The sequence below is a fragment of the Lithobates pipiens genome, unplaced genomic scaffold (assembly GCF_037356315.1).
Source record: "Lithobates pipiens isolate NorthernLeopardFrog02 unplaced genomic scaffold, aLitPip1_a1.2 Scaffold_16, whole genome shotgun sequence".
Taxonomy (NCBI): domain Eukaryota; kingdom Metazoa; phylum Chordata; class Amphibia; order Anura; family Ranidae; genus Lithobates; species Lithobates pipiens.
The window spans coordinates 366,032,239-366,055,547 of NW_027507748.1; the positions used below are offsets into that span (position 1 = coordinate 366,032,239).

The window sequence follows — 23,309 nt, forward strand, 5'->3', positions numbered from 1 at the left end:
GACTCAGGAGAGAAGACATACCAGAGGAAGTGCACAGCACTACACTGACACCAGGTCAAGCCCCAGTTAACCCCTTCGCTCCCTGTTACTGTATCATCTAGTACAGCATTCCAATTTTTTTGGATTGCTGTACTGGTGCCATTAGTGACAAATCTGCGTCAGAGCACCCGCCGTATTTTACCCAATAAAGGTTTAACCCCCTGATCACCCGGCGGGTGATCAAAGTTACGTTTTAGCGTCAGATAGGGTCTGCATCGCCCCAGGCAGTGCCAGTAGCGCTAACACCCACGCACGATATGCCTCCCTTAGTAGTAAAGTGCCTGAACAGAGCAATATCTGATCAGATCTATACTAGCGTCCCCAGCAGTTTAGGGTTCCCAAAAATGCAGCGTTAGCGGGATCAGCCCAGATACATGCTAGCAACTGCGTTTAGCCCCTCCACCAAGCCCAGCCCAGCCCAGCCCATCCCAGCCTCAAAGCGATCACTGTCACTTACAAAAAACACAACTGCAGCGTTCGCAGAGTCAGGCCTAATCCCTTTGATCGCTAACAGTTTTCTTTTGGCAGCATTTGAAACAGTCGCTGACAGTCAGGTGCTTTTTTTCCTTGCGTATCTTACTACTGTACCAGTACATCTAGAGACCAAAATGTCAAATCGAAGGTACAGTAGTGAAGAGGCCGACATATTTCTGAGCATGACAGATAGTGAAGAGGAAGTCACTCATCTGTCAGATTCAGGCTCAGAATACGAACCTGTAGACAGCAGTGGCACCCTGACAGATGGCATGGGACCACAACTGTCGGCAGAGTTAAGATCAGGTCAGAGTTCTCGTATGGAGCAGAGCAAGTACTAGCGCCGTTCATCTGTCTGGTGAACTGGCAAACATCAGAAGTCTAGTACATCCAGCACTACAGTAACAGTTGGTGACGTGGAGAGTCCCATAAGTGCAGTTCAAGCCGGCGAGGTGGCAATCACGACTAGTGTCCCACTGCTACCAAGAAGACAAAACACAGGCCTGTCGAGCCCATAGTGCCCTTCCTGCTGCATTCGCCAATCCTAATTGGGAGCGCACCACTTCTGCAGCACCCGTACTTCCCACATTCAGGTAGAAACAGTTGATTTTACGTCACTTGATTTTTATTCGCCTTTTTCACCAAAGATCTCTACAGATCTATTGTGGATCAAAGCAATTTGTATGCTGGTCAAGTCATCGCCGCTAACCCCCAGCTGACCCTTGCCAGAGATTGGAAACCAATTATGGTTTCCGATTTTAAGACCTTTCTGGGCCTATCCCTCATGGGCATAACTAAAAAGAGTGAGTTTTGGTCATATTGGTCCACTGACCCAATTTACCATATGCCAGTGTTTTGATCGGCTCTACAAAATTTGGCACCTCGTAAACCAGTTGAACCAACGTTTTGCAGCCTTGTTTACTCCCGATCAAGTTGTCTGCGTAGAGAAGTTCCTTATTAAGCTTTCTGGCCGCTTGTCTAGCAAACAGTATCTTCCCAGCAAGCGTGCCAGATACAGGGTCAAGATGTATAAGCTCTGTGACAGGGAAACAGGCTATACATATAGTTTTATGGTTAATGAGGGAAAGATAGTCACGTAGAGCCAGAGAACTGCCCAGACTACATAGGGAGTTATGGTAAGATACTGTGGGACTTGGCATCACCCTTCGCAAAGGGGTACCACTTGTACGTGGACAATTATCACACGAGCGTAACACTTTAGTCACTTTTTTGTTTATGGAATTGGCGTATGTGGCACTGTGAAATATAATCACCAGGGCTTCCCCCAGCGGCTTGTAGAATCCCCACTTAGATGCGGGGATAGAGCCTGCTTGAAGTGTAATAACTTGTTGGCAGTGAAGTGAAGGGCGACTGGTGTTGCGGAGAAACAACTCTGTGTCCACGAATACAACCTTAACCAATTGTTGGCGCCGTACCCAATTGGCCATAAGACCAGACACTGGTACACAAAAAAAAAAAAAAAAAAAAAGTCTGTTTATTTTATTTCAATTGGCTCTGAACACTTTTGTGCTATACAAAGCTTCAGGATGGACTGGATCCTTAAATTCCAGGAATAGATCGTCAGAGCCCTTCTATTTCCAGACGGTGCTCTTGCCCAAATTCCCAACATAAATTCAGTGAGCCAGAGGCATTTTCCTTATGTCCTCCCTGGTACCTCTACCCAAAGAGGATGTTGGGTCTGCAGTAAATGTGGATTTAGACCCGACACCTGCTTTTATTGTCCCTCCTGTCCTGACCAACCTGGTCTCTGCATTGGCAATTGTTTCAAACGCTACCACACACTAGTTGAGTATTAACGTAGGGTTCAGCGCCACACAGTCATAGGAACACTAACAGGGTCTCGAAAGACGTGATGGCCATCACATTTTGAGAGATCCTAATCTACAACGTTCAGTTTACAGTCTCTCCCACCCCACCCAAAAAAAAAAGCAACACCCACCATTTTAATCTGTTGGGCCTTTGCTTTAAAAATTATATAAAATAATGTTTGGGGGTTCAAATTAATTTTTTTTTTAATTTTTTTTTTTGCAAGAAAAGATTTCTCATGTAAACAAAAAGTGTCAGAAAGGGCTTGGTTTCAAGTGGTTAGAAGAATGGGTGATGTGTGACATAAGCTTACAAATGTTGTGCATAAAATGCCAGGACAGTTCAAAAAATAAATAAATCTTCTCCCCATTTTTGGAAAGTAGACACCCCAAGCTATTTGAGGGGCATGTTGAGTCGATGGAACATTTTATATTTTGCCACAAGTTGCAGGAAAATGCACAAAGTTGTCACTAAATGATCTATTGCTCAAACATGCCGTGGGCATATGTGGAATTACACCCCAAAATACCACATGTGCGACTTTGGAGCCCAGCAGTGTACAGGACACCAAAAACCAATCACCACCTTCAGGCTAAGGGCGTAAAATGGCGATTTCACTTCCCCACTACCTATCAGTTTTGGAGGCCCTGAAATGGTCATGATAAAACAACCCCCCCCCCCCCCCCCCGTGACCCCATTTTGGAAAGAAGAAACTTCAAGCTTTTTATTGAGTGGCATGTTGTGTCCATGAAATATTTGATATTTTGCCACAGTTTTCGGGAAAATTATTATTATTTTTTACTACACACAAAGTTGTCACTAAATGATATTGTTCAAACATGGCATGGTTATGTGTGGAATTACACCCCAAAATATATTCTGCTGCTTCTCCTTTGTGAGACTTTTTGGGAGCCTAGCCATGTACAGGACCCCAAAAACCAAGCACCACCTTCAGGCTTGTGATTTTACGCCTCAATACCCATCACAGTTACGGAGGCCTTGAAATGTCCAGATAGCATAAGGTATTTGCTAAAAGGCATGGTGAGTATTTTTCAAATCTATTTTTTTCCCCAAAAATAAAAAAAATGCAAAATACTCAACATGCCTCTCATCAGATAGCTTGTGCCATCTTGGCATTTTATGGCCTTCGAAACCGTGACATGTAGTGATGAGTGGTATCAAACATTTACACTCTTAGAAATCCTGCACGTGGCTAGGCTCCAAAATAAAAAATAAATAAAAATGGCTCACAAGAGGTATCCCCATACTCAGGAGAAGCAGTAGAATGTATTTTGGGGTGTAATTCCACATATAGCCATGTCATGTGTGAGAAATATATATCATTTAGTGACAGCCTTTTTTCAGCATTTTTCAATCACTTGTGACGAGAAAAAAAAATAATTCAATGGGCTCAACATGCCTCTCAGCAGTTTCCTTGGGGTCTCTATTTTTCAAAATGGGGTCGGGGGGTTTGTACTGCCCTGCCATTTCAGCACCTCAATAAAGGCGATAGGCAGTCAAACTAAAAGCTGCGTAAATTCCAGAAAACGTACCCCAGTTTGTAGACACTAACTTTTGTGCAAACCAATATACGCTTGACTTTTTTTTTTAAACCAACGACATGTGGCCGAATATTTTGGGTCGGGGAAGCATATTTCATTTGGGTACAACATTGCATGAATGCGCAATTACCAGTTAAAGCAGCGCAGTGCTAAGTTGTAAAAAGTCCTCTGGTTATTGAGCTGTCAAATCCTCCAGGGCTGAAGTGGTTAAAGAACCATTCTGTGAGGCAATGATTACATAACTTTCCTCAGGTGGTAGCACTTCACTTTTTTATTGCAAAGGAAGAAAATAGGCAATATGACACGTGAATAACATATGCGAGCAATGTAAAAGAGGCAGCAACCGATTAGCAAGTATAAATTATAGGTGAAAGGTAAGGCACCATAACAAAACTAATCTAAAATTTAGTGCAAAGTGACAACAAACAGAATGAAAAAGAATTTGCCGCTGCCCTTTGTGTAATACACTTTAAACCTGCTCAAAATTTTAAACACACACACACACACACACACACACCTGAAATTATACATAAACAGTATGATCAATAGTTCATAGACTAAGAAAAGTCCATAGCAAAGAGTTAGTGGATCCCCCACACCTGGATGCAAATGGTTCAGTTTTTCACTCAAAACCTACCGCTGGTGCCACCACATGAAGTGCTCACATATGCATTTTATAATAACAGGAGAAATTCCACACTCTTTCCTTTGGGTTCACAACAATGGTTGCCCAGTTTAAACCTTCATCGCAAACAGGGTGAGGGGGAAGTGGGAAGAAATTTGATAAGGTCTGGAGGGCTTGGTACGAATCGGAAAATACAGTAGGCCGAGTGAGGAATTCCTGGGATTCTGGGGCCATACATTGGAGGGGGAAAGCATGGGAACACAGAACTGAGGAAGCCAACGAGATGGTAGAGTGGAGACAATAAAGTGGGCAATAAATAAAGTGTAACAAATAACTACAAAACTGGAGCCGGGGATACTGAACTTGTACGCATACAGGTATCATTTAACCAGAGGTTGAGGGAACCTAGATCCAAGGTTGTAATCCGCATAATAGAGGGGCTGAGCTGTGACAAAATGGGGGTGAGGGGTGGGGCTAGTTAGTAGAGAATTGTTATCACTAAGATGTTAGGCCCTGCGCGGCCAGTTGGTTGGGCTGCTGTTATGTAAACAGGGCCCAGCTCTTGTTGTATGTATGTGTTTTTTGGAAAACAATTTTTTTTTTTAATAAACAAAATTTTATTAAAAAAAAAAAAAAAAAAAAAAAAAAAAAAACCCCTCTATCACAAGAGCTTCCAGCGTAAATGCGTTGAGGCGGGCTTTGGTCATCACTTTCAGTAATCACCGCTGTCCTGTCCAGGCTCGTACTTCCCACGCTTGGAACGCAAGCCTTCCCCATAGGAGTGGAGCAGAATGGCCTCCCATTATTGGTCATCGGGCTGTATACTTTGGTGCACTTATCAGCAAGAATAAATGCAATAGATGTTGGCTTTTAATGGGATTTTTATGGTAATAAAATATACTACATTATGAGCATTTCTCATGTTGCTTGGCATCTCTTGTGAGCTGTGGAGGAGCGATGGAGGTTTAAACTGGCAACCATTGCAGTGAATCCAAATAAGAAAAAAGGACTGTATCAAGAACTGTGGAATTTCTCCTGCTTTCATATAAAGCACAGGATTGACCTTCCCGAGTTGATCATTTCCTAATGAGTGAGCATTTCACACTTCAAGTGGTGGCACCAGCATTTGGTTTTGAGTGAACGGTCACAAAAAAACATTTCTATCCAAGTGTGGAAAAACCTCTAACTTTGTGCTATGGATAGTCTTAGTCTATGGACTATTGCGTTTGAGCACATATACGGTTGTCAAAATAGAATTTTAAAGTTGCAAGCACCTAAATTTACATATTTCTTGAGCAGATTAGCAAGTATGCATGCACACTTTTTTACTTGCAGTTTCAGAGATCTTGCTATTAAAAATATATGCGGTGCTTTAAAGTAGAACTGCCCCCCCCCCCCCTCCCCATTTTGCATAAAGTAGCAAGCATAAACCCCGAGCTCCACGCAGGCAGCCTATAGAAGCGAAGGCAGATGCAGTGGCTGCACAGACAGCCCTCTGTTAAAATCTGATAGCTGTGGAACAGATGCAGTCCCAAGCAGATAAGTTTTGTCTTTCGTTACTTTAAATGAATTCAAAATAACAAATACATTGCATTTGCTTATAAAGCTATGGTTACCTTGTTACCAAATCATACAGCTCGGGCATAGTCTTTGAAAACACAAAATACTGTGTTTTGAAGCCATTCTTTTTGTCTAATAAATACAAGGGATGAAACCATTCCAACAAGGAATGATACAGTCCATAACGCAGGTTTCTAGGAGGGAAAAAAAAAAAAAGTATTATAAATTATTTTATTATCTTTAACAATGCCAGCCACTGAATAACAGATGTTGGGTGGTGGTTTACAAGAAGCCGTGAAGCAAATTCTATTAAGCAAAACAAACCTCTTCTTCAATGCTCCTCCCAAGTCTCCTACTAAGTCACGATGTGGACCAGTGTCTACAGCATTCCAGTTCCAGGAAACAGGAGAGCCCCAGTTAGTGAAACCTTCATGGTGTTTTGTCGTCAAAACAACATACCTAAGCAAGAGAAGACATTTGGTTAAGTAATGCCAATAGTAAGAATGAGGAACAATGATGAAAAAATAAATAATCGTTTTGTAACACTCATCTGCCGCACAAAAAGGTTCAAAGAAACGGTTACAGAGAAGCCGAGGTAAGGAAATTACAAAAACACTGGGCTGTGGTCAAAAGGTTTATATCTGCAAACTTTCAGTAAATGTCCTGTTCTGTGCACATGCAAAGCACCATAACAGAATACCCAGTCAGTCTCCCACTCTGAAGTGCCTGGTCACACACACACACACACACACACACACACTTTACAAATCTTTACACTTATCAAAACTAGGCAATAGGACATACCTAAAACCATTCAAATCAAATCATTAAATCAGGCAGGGCCTTGTACTCCATAGATCTAAAAGGAGGAGATTGTACAGTGAGCTTTAAAATCAACCTTCAAAAGCTCATTTACCATCACATACAGTGCAAATAAGGGGGCGGTGTCTATCATGCACTTGTTTTCTCATGGTTTAAACCAGAGGTCTCCAAACTGCGGCCAGATGTGGCCCTTTGCTTGCCCTTATTCGGCCCTTGGGGCACAATTCCTTCCACTGATATGAGGCACTATTCCTTCACTGACACCAACAATAAGGTACTATATCTTCCACTGACACCAATGATGGGATACTATTCCTCCTACTATAAGGGTGACTACTACTCTTCTTATTGACCACCAACCCTGAGGCCATATTTATTCTCACCGATGCTGGGCCTGTGACATTTTTCCTGCCCCTACTGGCCACAATCCGGCCCTCCTCAAGTCTGAAGGACAATAAAGTGGCCCTTTGTTTGAAAAGTTTGGAGACCCCTGGTTTAAAACCAACACTGGACAAAAAAAAAAAAAAAAAAAAAAAAAAAACAAAAACAAACACCCACACACACACACACACACACACCTTTGCAAACTGGCTCACTCAAGTCTGCCTTAGTGTTTGTTAATGAATCTAAAGCCTAGTACACATGGGCATTGGCCGGGTCAATAGAAAATCAGCCAACAGTCGGCCCATGTGTATGGCAGCTGTCCTGATAGAAGCCGGCCATTTTGTGACTAAAAACTGTCTGCCGACAATCTCACGATCAGTGCACACAAGTGGTGTGTACTAGGCCCTGAAGCAATAGTAATGGCTTTGTAAAAAAAAAAAAAAAAAAAAAAAAAAAAAAAAAAAAAAAAAAACACACCCCTGTGCTAGTATGCATAGCACACATCATGAAAGACTTCCCTTGAAACTAAGCCCTTCAGCAGTGTGCGGTCACCGCTGCAGAGGCTTCCATTTTTTAACCCGTCTTCCTTCCGGGTTCGCAGGCTGAATCCTCTTGAATGACCAAACTGCGATGATGTCACTTGCATGCATGCAGGCGTCCTGGCTGTGGCAAAGGGCTCTGAAGGAATGGCACCGGTATGCCATTTCTTCAGAGCGAATGTGCCAATGACATTGGCTGCTACTCCCTAGAATATCTCCTGATCGTGCGTGTTATTCATAATAAAGCTTACTTGTAGGCAGAAATAAAAATACCGCCTTTGCTACCCCTACCATCCACTTAAATTCCTATAAAGGAACAGGTTAGAGAAAATACTTTAACCAGTTGCCGACCGCCGCACGCCGATGTACGTCGGTACAATGGCACGGGCAGGCATAAGGACATACATGTACGTCCCTTGCCTCCCGCGGGTCGGGGGCCCGATCGGGCCCCCGCCCGGTGCCTGCGGCGGTCGGTATTCGTTCGGGAGCGATCCCGGACGAGGGGACGGCCATTCATTCATGGCCACCCCCTCGCGATCGCTCCCGACGAATAGAAATCCCCGGTGACATCACTTCCTCTCCTGTAATGTAAACACAGGAGAGGAAGTGATGTATTCTCTCCTCCGTGTCGGTATTTTTCGTTCCGACACGGAGGAGAGCGGATCAGTAAGTTGCACCAACACTCTACACACACAGTAGAACATGCCAGGCACACTCACACCCCCCCTTTACCCCCCGATCACCCCCCCAATTACCCCTGCCCCCCAGTCACAGTGACACCAATGTCATTTTTTTTTTTTTTTTTTTTTTTTGCATTGGTGTCATTTGTGACTGTAATAACTGTTAGGGCAGTTAGGGTTAGCCCCCTTTAGTTCTAATGTACCCCCCTAACCCCCCCAATAAAGGTTTAACCCCGTGATCACCCCCCGTCGCCAGTGTCACTAAGGCTGGGTTCACATTGCAGCGGTTTATGAGAACGAATGTGATTCGCACCGCACTGCAGTGCAAATCACATCCGATCTCTGTGCGATTCGAGTTCAGCCATTCGCCGCACCCGCCACACCCGCCGCACCCGCCGCAAATTCGCACGGGACCCTTTTTTTGGCCCGCAGCAGAATCGGATCGCATGGGTGTTCACACCATGCGATCCGAGTTTGCAGATCGCACTGCGATATGCGAACTGATCTGGGGGTGTCAGTAACATTTCACTGACACTCCCAGCAGTTCGCATAGGGCAGTGTGAACTGCCGCCGGGAGGCATGCGATGCGGGAACCCGCCGCGGATTCGCGGCGTTTCCGCATCGCTCCAGTGTGAACCCAGCCTAATAAGCGATCATTTTTCTGATCGCCGTATTAGTGTCACAGGTGACGCTAGTTAGGCAGGTAGGTATTTAGGTTCGCCGCAGCTTTTTATAGCGCCAGGGACCCCCATATACTACCGCATAAAGCCCCCTGATTGCCCCCTAGTTAACCCTTTCACCTGTGATCACCATATAACTGTTACAGGTGACGCTGGTTGGTTAGTTATTTTTTTATAGTTTCAGGGCACCCGCCATTTATTACCTAGTCTCACTAGTGTACCCCTAAATTTAGGGGTGTCTACTTTCCAAAATGGGGTCATTTGGGGGGGGGTTTGTGCCATCTTGGCATTTTATGGCCTTCAAAACTGTAACGCCCTTAGAAAGCCTGAAGGCGGTGCTTGGTTTTCGGGGCCCCGTACGCGGCTAGGCTCCCAAAAAGTCCCACATATGTGGTATCCCCGTACTCAGGAGAAGCAGCAGAATTTATTTTGGGGTGTCATTTCACATATGCCCATGGCATGCGTGAGCAATATATCATTTAGTGACAACTTTGTGAAAAAAAAAAAAAAAAAAAAAAAAAAAAGTTTGTAATTTTCCCGCAACTTGTGGCAAAATATAAAATATTCCATGGACTCAACATGCCTCTCAGCAAATAGCTTGGGGTGTCTACTTTCTAAAATGGGGTCATTTGTGGGGGTTTTGTGCCATCTTGGCATTTTATGGCCTTCAAAACTGTAATAGGTAGTGAGAAGTGAACTCAAAAATGTACGCCCTTAGAAAGCCTGTAGGCGGTGCTTGGTTTTCGGGGCCCCGTACGCGGCTAGGCTCCCAAAAAGTCCCACATATGTGGTATCCCCGTACTCAGGAGAAGCAGCAGAATTTATTTTGGGGTGTCATTTCACATACGCCCATAGCATGTGTGAGCAATATATCATTTAGTGACAACTTTGTGTAAAAAAAAAAAAAAAATTTTTTTTTTGTCATTATTCAATCGCTTGAGGCAAAAAAATAAAATATTCAATGGGCTCAACATGCCTCTTATCAATTTCCTTAGGGGGTCTACTTTCCAAAATGGGGTCATTTGGGGGGGTTTTGTACTGCCCTGCCATTTTAGCACCTCAAGAAATGAGATAGGCAGTCGTAAACTAAAAGCTGCGTAAATTCCAGAAAACGTACCTTAGTTTGTAGATGTGACAACTTTTGCGCAAACCAATAAATATACAATTATTGACTTTTTTTTTACCAAAGACATGTGGCTGAATACATTTTGGCCTAAATGTATGACTAAAATTGAGTTTATTGGATTTTTCTAATAACAAAAAGTAGAAAATATCATTTTTTTTCAAAATTTGCGGTCTTTTTACGTTTATATCGCAAAAAATAAAAATCGCAGAGGCAATCAAATACCATCAAAAGAAAGCTCTATTTGTGGGAAGAAAAGGACGCAAATTTTGTTTGGGTACAACATTGCATGACCGCGCAATTACCAGTTAAAGCAGCGCAGTGCCAAAGTGTAAAAAGACCTCTGGTCATTTACCAGCAAAATGGTCCGGTCTGAAAGTGGTTAAAGCAGCGCTGAACTCAAACTGAATATTTGCTGTGATTGACCAACAAAAAGTGGCACATAAAATTGTGAAGTGGAAGGAAAATAATCATTTGTAAAAAAATAAAAATAAAATAATTATCTGAAAAAAGTGTGGCGCGCATTTGTATTCAGCCCTCAAGTCAATACTTTGTAGAACCACCTTTGACTGCAATTAAAGCTGAAAGTCTTTTTTGGGGATGTCTCTACCAGCTTTGCACATCTAGAGTGACTTTTTGCCCATTCTTTGCAAAATAGCTCAAGCTCTGTCAGGTTGGATGGAGAGCATCTGAACAGCTATTTTCAAGTCTTGCCACAGATTCTCAATTGGATTTAAGGCCATCCTAACACATGAATATGCTTTGATCCAAGCCATTCCATTGTAGCTCTGGCAGTATGTTGAGGGATGTTGTCCTGCTGGAAGGTGAACCTCCACACCAGTGAAGTCTTTTGCAGACCAACAGGTTTTCTTCTAAAGCCCCATACACACTATCAGATTTTCTGCAGAGTTTTTCCTTCAGGTTTACCAAAACCATGTAGTAGAAGGGCCTGCCTGATTGCATACAAATTGAAACACCTAAGGTTTGACCTCATATTATATGGTTTTGGTAAATCTGAAGGAAAGACTCAGAAGAAGAAAAAACGGATAGTGTGTATGGGGCTTAAGAGTTCCCCGTGTTCGGCTCCATCCATCTTCCCATCAACTCTGACCAGCTTACCTGTCCCTGCTAAAGAAAATCTTTCCCACAACATGATGCTGCCACATTTCATGTTTGAGGATGTTGTGTTCAGGGTGATGTGCAGTGTTAATTTTTCACCACACATAGCGTTTTGCTTTTAGGACAAATATTTAAATTTTGGTCCCATCATAATTGGTAGGGTGGGAACCTGTTCCCTGGAACAGAAGGAAACCAGTAACATGACCTGGCATAGGTCATGTTTTCTACTCGAGTGTTTTGTGAAGTGTTATGCAGTGAACACACAGACCATCGGAGACTCCATATTGCACTCTTAATTTTTTTTATAATGAAAATTATAAAATCTCACCACAGCATGGAGCATTTCCAGTGAAATGCTGCAGCATACGCAGAAAGAAAATGCTCTTCCCTAGGAGCCTTTTAGGGTATGCAGTTTAATGTAATCTTTACTTTGGAAAACAGAACATAGAGATATATATCTACAGACTGAATGAATATAATATTATGCACTGAGTAATAGCTGTAGTCCCTGTCTGAAGCATGTAGTGCTCTCCAGCTGTCAAGATGTAAAGTGGCTTACCACCCTAGGAGACAGTGCAGCGAGATAAATCTTTGGAAAATCTGGTCCCCAACCAGAACTCTCAAAGCAAAGAAAGGGCTCTTTCTCCCTTTCCCCTCTCTTTTGTCCCCCCCCCCCCCCCCTTTTCTTATGTAGCATCTCTCCTGATCTCACCAGTCACCCACCTCCACTCATATGAGCACAATCAAGCATGTTTAATGTTAATAGTCAAACAGTGGTGGTTTAGATTGATCTCACACTTGGTTATACACTGATGCGCTGTGAGAACTACAGCGGGTCCTGTATGGGCTCCTGCACCGCATCACAATCACAGCCAGTTCACACTGTGCACCGCTGCAGCTTTCAACATAAAGTTTGACACCCCCACCAAATCAGGGGTGCAAACTTTGAAATCCGATCGCCGGGGTCTGAACGCCCTTGTGATCTGCTTCCACCATTTTGGTGGAAATGCAATGCGATTTCAGCCAAACTGTATGGCTGAATTCACACTGCGCACAGGCATTGCATGCGGAATGCAGTGGGAATCGCATGCGACGTCTGCAATTGCATCAGTGTGAACCCAGTCTTGATGGGGGTATTTTTTCTTCTATTTTGTTAGTCTTTTATGTTGGTAACAAAGCACATCCAAGCTAGGTATAGTAGGTGTGTGTTTGTGTATACGTGTGTGTCTGATCCCTCCTATATTGATTTGTATTGTAAGAGTGTGCTGTCTGCACTCATGTAAAGCGCTGCACAAACTGTTGGCACTATATAAATCCTAAATATTATTATTATTATTTTTGTGTGTGTGTATATAATGCATAATGAAAAGCGAAACTAGTCGAAATACTTCACCGCTTACAGGAGCCTCTGTTTATTTTGTATTGTCAATGGTTTTATATTCAAATAATTAAATGTATATATTTTTATATAATTGTTCTTCTATTGTCTTTATACGTTGTGACGTGCATCGCAATAGTCCCCTTGTTCTCCCCCCTTTCTTTGAGAGTTCTGGTTGGGGACCAGATTTTCCAAAGATTTATCTCACATTCCATGGAGATGATGGTGCATGATGTAATGTTCCATTTGTAAATTATAATTTTTTTTATGTTGTGAGGCCATTGAGAATTTCTAGGAGACAGTGCAGGCGAACCCTCATGGTGCTGCTCATGCTGCCACCATCTTGGATTTCCCACTCTGCTGCCGACGACTTTTGGGAAGAAGGATTCTAGTGAGCCCGGTGTGACTGTTGTGGCTGTGAGGATGCCTGCCGATGGTGTGGCAAAAAAAAATAAAAATAAATAAAAAAAATCTTTATCAGCAGGAGAATCACCCCTGTAGCTGCCAATTAAGCTGCAGACTGGACAGGGCTCGAGAGTGGCACATCTTCACTCCTCCATAGTCAGACCACACCCCCTTAGAGTATGGATTTGCTTGCAATACCTTATTGTAATTTCTGGCTTTCCTGCCCATGGTCATCCACCAATATGTGAGCTCAGGATACTGTCACATCTGTACACTAACTGCTCTGGGTGACCTGCTCAGGAGAAGCATCAACAAGTTGGACTTTGTTGGATTCCCCCCCCCCCCTTAGAATAAGATGGGTCTGTACCATCGTCCTACTTTCCTCTTCCTTCCGTCATAAGAATAGGCATATACAGTATATTTGGCCAATGCAGAAATAAACATGCCTGAGATGATATTTCAGCAACTAGATTGCGGACATTTATCTGATCATCATCTGGTGTCTATAGTTCCTTTTTAGGATACAAGTAAAGCACATCTACGTCAGCTGTTAAAATATTGTTTATATGCTTGCTTCAGCAGACTCAGTCCCAATATACTACTTTGGCAAGTCCACAATTGAAAGCCCTTATACCTTGTAAGTTGACCAACACTTGTCCATGTCCTAACTTTATACAATACCAGAGATGAAGAATAATCATAATTATCCTGACCCAGGTCGACCAAAATTGGGCCATGGATTCCTATTGAAGTGTATGTCAAGAGCAGGAAAGGACTAGAACTCATGACATGTTTTAACATCCGATTTCATTTGAGCGACATTTCCCTCAATCTGTTCTGACGATAATGGTTTCACCACGCAGGAAATGAGGAAACATGCAATAGGGACAGACAAATCTGACAGGAGTTCTAGTCTTCCCCTCTGGCCCGCAGCTGGAGTCCTTAGTCCACCTGTTAGTTGTGGAACCTGCGCTGCATATTCTCCCCCGGCAAGGGGGGGGGCTGATGGCAACACAAACGTGGGAGGGGGCTGGTGGCTCTTATGGTGACACCAACATGTGAGAAGGGGGGGGCTGATGGGGACACAAACATGCGGAAGGAGAGGTGATGTCTCTGATGCAAACACAAATATGCAGGCAGGGGTGGGCTGTGATTAGGACGCAAATGTGCAGGGAGACTCAGATGGATGGGGACACAAATGTGGGGGGTTCTAATGGGGCCACCAATTTGTAGTGATACCCTGATGAGTGATGGGGACCCGGATGTAAAGCCTCATGTACGCTGGAAGTTTAGCCCCACTGCATGATGCTTCAGCATTTAGGTGCCAGCAGATACAGGAACACCATCCAGTCCTGCTGTCAGCAAAGTAAAATTCTATTCTACTGTGGATTTATTTATAAATTCTTTTTCTGGCCCACGAATGTGTGGAAAATATAGAATGTGGCCCTCGAAGTAAAAAGTTTGGAGACCGCTGCTCTAGCCGTAATTAAGTGAGAAAAAATAAATAAAAATTTAATGAGACAAATGAGACACTTTAGGACTACAGCTCATATTCTTGTAACCACTCATGGCTGCAAAATGTCTGTCTGGTTCACTAGTTTACACAATCATGGGGGAGGACTGCTGACTTGACAGTTGTCCAGAAGACAGTAGGGCAAGTCACAAAAGGTCATTGCTAAAGAAGCTGGCTGTTCAGAGTGCTGTATCTAAGCATTTAATGAAAAAAGTTGAGTGGAAGGAGAAAAACAGGGATAACTGCAGCCTAGAGGCTTGTGAAGCAAAGGACCATGCAAGAATTCAGGGGAGATTCACAAGAACTGGACTACGGCTGGTGTCGGTGCTTCAAGAGCCCACCACACAGACGTATACAGACTACAATGCATTCTCTGTGTCAAGTCATTCCTGAACCAGAGACATCATAAGCGTCTTACCTGGGCTAAGGAGAAAAAGAACTGAATTGTTGCGCAGTGGTCCAAAGTCCTCTTTTTGGACGACAGTAAAATTTGCATTTCATTTGGAAACCAATGTTCCAGAGTCTGCAGAAAAAGTGGAATCCAAGTCGCAAGAGGTCCAGTGTGAAGTTTCCACAGTCAGTGATGATTCGGGGAGCCATGTCATCTGCTGGTGTTGGTCCACTGTTTTATCAAGTCCAAAGTCAGTGCAGCCCTTCTCGCTTACTACCAGTTTTATGGAGATGCCGATTTCATTTTCCAGTACCAACACCTGGTTTAATGATCGTGGTAACACTGAGCTCGACTGGCCAGCAAACTCGCCTGACCGAAATCCCATAGAGAATCTGTGGGATATTGTCAAAAGGAATAAGACACCAGATTCAACAATGCAAACAAGCTGAAGACCGCTATCAAAGCAACCTGGGCTTCCACAACACCTCAGCAGTGCCACACGCTGATCACCTCATGCCACGCCGCATTGATGCAGTAATGCATGCAAAAGGAACCCTGACCAAGTATTAAGTGCATGCTATACTGTACATGGACACACTTTTCAGTATTTTTTTTTTTTTTTTTTAAACACAGAAAAAGTAAATTGATCTTATGTAGTAATCTAAATTAAAAGAAAGATGTGCTTGAAAATATATCACAGTGTGTGCCTATATTATATAGATTATTCTACTTATTGAATTACTGAAATAAAATTAACTTTTTGATGATATTCTAAATTTTGAGAAGCACCTGTACATTCATCCAAGGTCAAATTTGTTTCACTGTAAAAGTTACAACAGCTTTGAGTGACTAGCAAAATAAAAATAAAATAAAAAAGGGGGGGGGGGGGGGGGGGAAGTATGGTGGTGGAAGAAATCTTTTCCTTTGTTTCATGCAAGGCTGTTGAGGACAGGTGTTTTTCAAAAGCTTGGCAAGTCCCCTCTTTACCTTTAGGAAGGTCTGTCCTGTTCAACAGGATCAGCAACCCGATTCTCTGTCACGTGATAAACTGATTATACTGATTCCAAACAATAGAAGCCATTCAACACCAAGCCAAGACCGTCTGAACACACACACACACACACACACACACACACGTGCCATTGACGTGAACTTTTCACCAAGTCGGTAATCCACAAGAAAACAAACAAATAAGTTCAGAAATGTTATGTGTTAAAAAAATAAATAAAAAAAAAGGGATGATGAAGCTGAAAACAAGGGTGGACATTTTGACAAGACAATGATCCCAAACACCAAGCCAAGGAAACTCTTAATTTGTTTCAAAGAAAGAAAATAAAGCTGCTAGAATTGCCCAGCCAAACTCACTGTTGTCTGTAATTTCCCCTTGGGCCAGTCAAGTTCAGGTAGTTCCACCTTGCACCAGGTTGGACGTTATTCCCCCAGGTTCCAGTTGACAGCTTTCAACCTCAAAAACCAGGACATTGCAACTAGGGCACAATTCAGCCAGAGCCATGTCACAGGCCAGCAGCAAAGACCTTACATCTGCCTCTCTATCACCCTCTCCAGTTTCAGAGAGTGGCAGCGTGCATTCCCTCAGGGCATGGACCATCCAAGTTACAGCGGAACTAAGGCGCAGGGGCGTGCCCTTCACTGCTACAGCCAGGAAAGCGGAGCTCTTTAGCCGCCTCTTCCCACCACCAGTGACAGACAGGTCCAGCACCCAGCAAGTGTCTCTTCAGTCAGTGTCCTCGGTCATTTCTCAGCTTCACATAAAATTTGTTTGGTGTATGACCTGTCTGCGCCTCATTCTTCCCTCATCCAGGGTTTGAATTCCTTGGAGGAAGAATTCTCCCCAAAATATGCTTCAGTCGACATGGCGATCCAGGCCATTCTCAAAATAGGCACAAGCGCCTGGCTTTCTAAAGCAGACATATCAGACGCATTTAAGCTTCTAACCATCCCTCTGGTTCTGGCACAGCATTAAATGGAGTCATTACTTTGCCACTAAACTGACCTTAGGATCTAAAAGCAGCCTGTGGCTCCTTCGCACAGTCCCTCACATGGATGCTGTGGCACCAAGCCTAGTGCCAGAGGGTCATTTATTATCTGGATGACTTCCTGCTAATTTAACAGCCTAGCATGCCCCTGGTAGACCTAAATAGGTTAAGAGAGGTGTTTGGGTATCTCAATGTGCCCATAGGAAAACAAAGTGTAAGGCCCAGCACACTATCCCCTTCTTTGGGGGTCAACCTTGACATTTGTTCCATGCAGGCCAGCTTGCCTCCCAACAAACCAACCCGTATCAGGTTCTTCATGGACTTTACCTGTGCACAGGTGTGTACTAATAGCTTCAATCCCTCTCAGGGATCCTCAACTTCAAAATGAGAATTATTACCCAGGGACAATCTTATTTCACGCCTCTTGGTCTGGGGCCCCATACCTGGGCCAGACAAACTGTGACTTTCACCACCAACAACCAGGTCACTGCTGATATCGTTAACAAGGACAGGTCCAAGTTGCTCCCGATTATGTCCTTCCTACGAAGGCTGGTACAATTATACCTGCAGCATAAGTTCAATGTGCACTGCACATACATTCTGGGCATGTGCAACAGACGCACTGTTCCGTTTTAACTTCATTTCATCTTTCCAGCAAAAACCCAGAGCTGACCCAACATCATCTCTTATTACAACTTTTTCTCAGCTGAAATTGGATTAAAGCAGTACCTTCACAGCATGACCCAGCTCAATCAATCCTTATCCCTCAACACACTGATGGCCTACCACACAGCTTGGAACACCTTCTGCAAGTTTCTGGCATCCTGCCCTGTGGCAACATTAAACACAGACACTAAGCACATACTAGCTTTCATTTCATATTATCACACAATTGGCTCTCACACAACACCATCAGAATATACTTAACCGACATCCAACACTTCCTTGCCTTACAGGATCTCACAAAGCCATCACTGTTTGCAACCCATGTGATCCGAGCCATTTCCATGTGGCATTCAGAAGCAGTAGCCCAAAGCCAACTCCATAAACTTGCTCATCATGAGTACCATCTTCAGAGACATTTCATCCATCTTCTCTCGTTCCCAGTTTGGCTTTCTTCCCAGCATGGTCATTCAAGCAGCCATCTACCTGGCCTACTACGGTTTCTGTGGCCCAAGAGAGTTTACCTATAATAGCCCTGCCAGCCAGGAACTGTGTAGACGTTACCTGGCTCGCTTCAAAAGATAAATTTCATTCTCCACCTCACAGCATCCAAAACCCAGCAATCTGGCCCCGGGGTCAACATCAATCCGTTCAAGACAAAAACAGTAAAATAACACTAAACTAATAAAGTGCTTTGAACCCTACCTGAATGTTTCTGCCCCCTTTTTTGATATACTGACCAGGGCACACGTCAAGTCCATTTCATGATGCAAGTCTTGTGGCATGTTTATGTGGTTCACATACATCCCGGTTGGAGGGCTTTGAAAACACACACACACACACACACACTTTAAGACCAAGCCCATTTTTTTTTTACAAGTATGTAAACAAGTATTTTTCACTTGTCGTTTACAAGTTAAAAATCATTTTTTGCTAGCAAAATGAGATAATTGGATAAAGGGCTCTCAGTTTGGGGAAAGTCATTAGTTTGCCATATTTAGATATAGGTTTTATGGTGAGAATACCCTTTCGTGCCCACGATGAGGAGTCCTGTAGGGAATTGAAGTGGGGGGGGGGGGGGGGGGGGGGGGGAGTATTGGATTGGTCCACAATGGCATGTGGGGAGAGACCGAGAGGGTTTCTTGCAGATTGTTCTGGACTCTTGCCAAACACCAACAGTGGTTCAGCATAGGCACGATCATATAAGGGGAAGCCTGTCTTCCTCAGAAGACAAGATTACCGAGTGCTGCGTTGGACCCCAGCGTGGCCACTTCCAGAATAACTGCTAGATTCTGTCTGGGCAAACCACCAATGGATAGTGACAATCACAGCAGCCCATTAATAAATAAGGAAGTTAAGGAGCACCAGCCCACCACCCAAAAGAGGGAGATAGAGGATGCGCGTTGCCACCCTGAGGGGCCTCCCAGCCCAGACAAAGGTCTTCAATATCCCCTCCAGACACCTAAAGAAGGTCCTGGGGATGTATATCATTGTGTTTCTAAAGAAGCAGAGAAACTTGGGCAAAAACATCTTTATCAAATTGACTACCTACCAGGGTGAGCGCCAGGCATTACATTTAGTGGTGAACTGATCCATTAGAGGATTCAGGTTGTGCGTTGCATAGTCAGCTTTTTTTGTTGATAACTTTGACCCCCAGATATTTGATGTGGTGGACCCACAGGAGTTGCATCTGGGTATCTGGATAGTCAATCATGGGGCGGGGGGGGGGGGGGGGGAAATAGCACCGATTTGTCCCAGTTTATCGGTAAACGAGGTCGCTAAATTGATCGAATAGGGTTAGGGCTCTGCGCAGTAACATGGACGGATCTGCTAGATCAGCAGAGCATCGTCTGCATAGAGGGAAAGTTTTTCTTCAACGATCCCCACCGAATACCCTTTACCTCTGTCTGTTCTGAAAAGGGCGGCTAGGTGTTCCATTGCCAGAGCGAATAGCACCAGAGAAAGGGCAACCCTGCCTTGATTCAGTGGGAAAGGATCTGATAAGCAGGTGTTCGTGTATACTCTAGCTGGGGGGGGCATACATTTTGATCCATATTTGGAATTTGGGACCTAGGCCAAATTTGGCAAGGACTGCCCACAAGTAAAGTAAAGGATAGTGATGCGCTGTACATAAATAAATGTGAGAAACACTAAAAGCACCGTAAGAGGCAATACTTGTGGTAAACAAACACATGAACATATAAAGTGCAGATGTCACATATTATCCAATAGGTAAAACCGATAACAATAAAGAGAATAGAATAAAAAAAATCCAAAGAATGTAATATATATATATATATATATATATATATATATATATATATATATATATATATATATATATTTTTTTTTTTTTTTTTTTATTACACATATACACACACACACACACACGCTATCTCCGCATATATAGGGACTGTATAAAACGAAAATAAAGTGCTGGTGATCGCTGGTGTTCTGCGGTGCAATACTGGTAATGGGTGACTTCTTATCCTCCGTGAAGCTTAATATATGGGTGTTCCCTTACCTTACTGCTGTAAGGTAACAGCATGTGAATATATGCCTTTGGTATGGAAACCATTATAGATCCCCTGGTGGTCATCTTATAATTGCGTCTCCGGCTCTGCTGGTGTATGTGTCCTGCTTACAATCGGCATCCCCCTTTCATTCCCTGGAGGTGTCTGGAGCAGATGAGCCTCATCAAAAGGGTCATGGGTAAATGTAAGGAATAAGAGTAGAATAACGGATAATGGAAAGGGGCCATAAGGGTCCACTTCATTGCTTCTGGACTCTCACTATCTCCAAGATACACCTCTTCCTAACCAGTGTCACCACAAAGCTCCTAATCCACCATCTGTTCATCCCTCACATTGACTACTATATTATTCACGATTTATACATCTCCAAGTTTGCGCAGCACTTTAGAATGTAGGGGGGGGGGGGGGGGGTAGCATAATTACATTACAGAAGGGTGGACAAAAGGAGGGAAAATAATTTTTTGATATATTATATAAAATGGCGCCCCCCCCCCCCTCCATAGTGACACAGAACTGAAAATAAGAGCGTATTAAGATAAAGGAAGCAGCCCTATAAGAGAATCTATAAAGAATGGTCTGGGGTATACTGGATGAGAAACCCCATTGTATTATAATTAGGAGGGTCCCGACGAGGGACTGGAAAATCTGCACCAAGCAGATGGGTGGGAGGGTCAAGGCGAACCCAGAAGGGATAATCATCCTAATAGTTGCTGCACTCTTAAAAAGAGAGTGTTATATTGTGGTGGATTAAGATTTTTAGATTCCCTAATAGAAAAAAATAAAATAAAAAAGGATAGACGGCAAGAAGTGTACAATTGTTTGTATTTTTGCAATATGATGGCCAACTCATTGAAGATTATGATATACAATGTAAGGGGTTTGAACTCACCTCAAAAAAAAGGGGCTGGTTATGGCAGGAACTGCGTCACCAGGTATTGTGTGCATACAGTTGTCACCTTGTAACCAACGGTTTCATGCGTTATTTAGCTGTAAATTAACAAAATTACAGCTACCAATCCGTTACCCCCAGAAGCATTACTGGCTTTTGTGACAATACCAAAACCTGGGAAAGACCCACAATACTGTGCAAATTATAGTCCCATTTCCCTTTTAAATTCAGATATTAAACTACTAGCAAAGATATTAGCAACTAGATTGCAGGACAAAGTAACACAGCTAGTACATTTTGATAATATAGGTGGGGGTTCATGATGGGATGAGAAACAAAAGATAATACTATCCGAGCCCTTCATGTGCTCCATTGGATTCAGAATGGACCCAAAAAGACACCAAGAGTAGTGCCATCAATGGACGCCGAAAAGGCATTTGATAGAGTAAACTGGACATTTATGATGGAAGTACTAAAAGGGAATAGGTCTGGGAGAACGGGTGATGGGCTGGGTATCCGCATTATACGCGGACCCAAGGGCAAGGTCAACAGGACCCTGTCAGGTTGCTTTGACATATGGAATGGCACGAGACAGGGTTGCCCATTGTCCCTGATTCTCTTTGCCCTTGTGTTGGAACCATTTCTATGTAGAATAAGGGAAAACAAAGGAATATTTGGAGTGGTAATTGGCCCAAGAGAGCATAAAGTATCAGCATATGCTGATGACCTACTATTCTTTCTCTCAAAACCGCAAGAATCCATAAAGGTACTGATGCAGGCAGTACGGAGGTATGGGACATTATAAAAAATAAAATAAAAAAAATAAAAAAGTCATCTACCACCCTCATGCAAAAGAATTACCAGTTTATATGGAACAGGGTGTAGACATTTTATCTAGGAGTACATATACCGGTAACCGCAGAAGAAAAACTCCTATATGAACGAAATTACGGTTCCCTGCTCACTGAAATAACAGAGGACCTGCACAGAAGGGAAGGGCAATCAACAGTGTTTGGTAGGATAAATACCCTCAAAATGAATATAATACTCCCCCAGATCTTTTTTAAAACATACATAAAGTATAGTATAGCATATAACAACTTATGCAGAAGTAAAAAAGAGCAATGTCGTTAGTACGCATCTTAAACTGGTGTCATGATACTGAAAATAAAGTGTGGGTTGTGATTGAGAAAAATATGGCAGACAGATCTAGCAGGAGCACCATGGATACCAACCAAAGATAAAGGACTGATCCAGATGGACATCCCCATTAACGCAAAATACACTGGCAATATGGGATAGAATAAAAATGGCAAATACGCCCCGAGAATATCCCCACTGACCCCGTTGGGAGGTTACCCATGGTTTCCTCCTGGAGAGGAAAAAAGGGAGCATTTGGTCCATGCGAATACTATGTCTTATGCCACATACACACGACTGGACTTTTTGACAGCAAAGAGCCGACGGAACGAATCCGGCGGACAATTCGATATTGTGAGGGCTCCATCGGACCTTTGCTGTCCAAAAATCTGACGGACTTTAGAAATAGAACATGTTTCAAATTTTTTTTCGCCGGAACTCCGCCGGATCCAGTTCCTATTGAGATATCCGCTTGTGTATATGCTAGTCCGACAGACAAAAACCGACACTAGGGCAGACATTTGCTACTGGCTATGAACTTCCTTGTTCTAGTCCAGTCGTACGTCATCACGCTCGAATCCGTGGGACTTTGGTGTGATTGTGTGTGGCCAAGTCCGTTCATTCGGAAAATCCATCGGAATTCCGCCGAAAGTCCCTGGCATAAAATTTGCCCCTGGGGGCATATTAATCTCCCAAGTAGCATTGGTATCATCACAGGGGAACATGAGGTTGGCAGGATGGAAATAAACAAATGCAAAACTTAAAAAAAATTGAAACTCAAGATCTCAGAACTCCCTAACCATATTTCAGAAAATGTGTATGACACTATCAAAAACGTAGCCATCTATTATCCCAAATATACAAATTAATGTCTTTACGAACAGAATTTTATAACACCTTATTTTATCAAAGAATGGGAAAAAGAATTAAAGTGGTTGTAAACCCTTACAACACGCTTTGACCTA

General features: G+C 43.2%; 1 protein-coding gene across 1 annotated transcript in view; it reads right to left on the minus strand.

Annotated features, from left to right (window-relative positions):
* The window catches only part of FUCA1 (alpha-L-fucosidase 1), a 40,546-nt gene that overhangs the window by 12,881 nt on the left and 4,356 nt on the right, over positions 1 to 23,309 (minus strand). The window contains exons 2-3 of the mRNA XM_077482067.1: positions 6,412 to 6,546; positions 6,144 to 6,281 (exon numbers count right to left, since the gene is read on the minus strand). Coding sequence (XP_077338193.1) covers positions 6,144 to 6,281; positions 6,412 to 6,546 — 273 coding nt within the window. The remainder of the gene's footprint in view (positions 1 to 6,143; positions 6,282 to 6,411; positions 6,547 to 23,309) is intronic.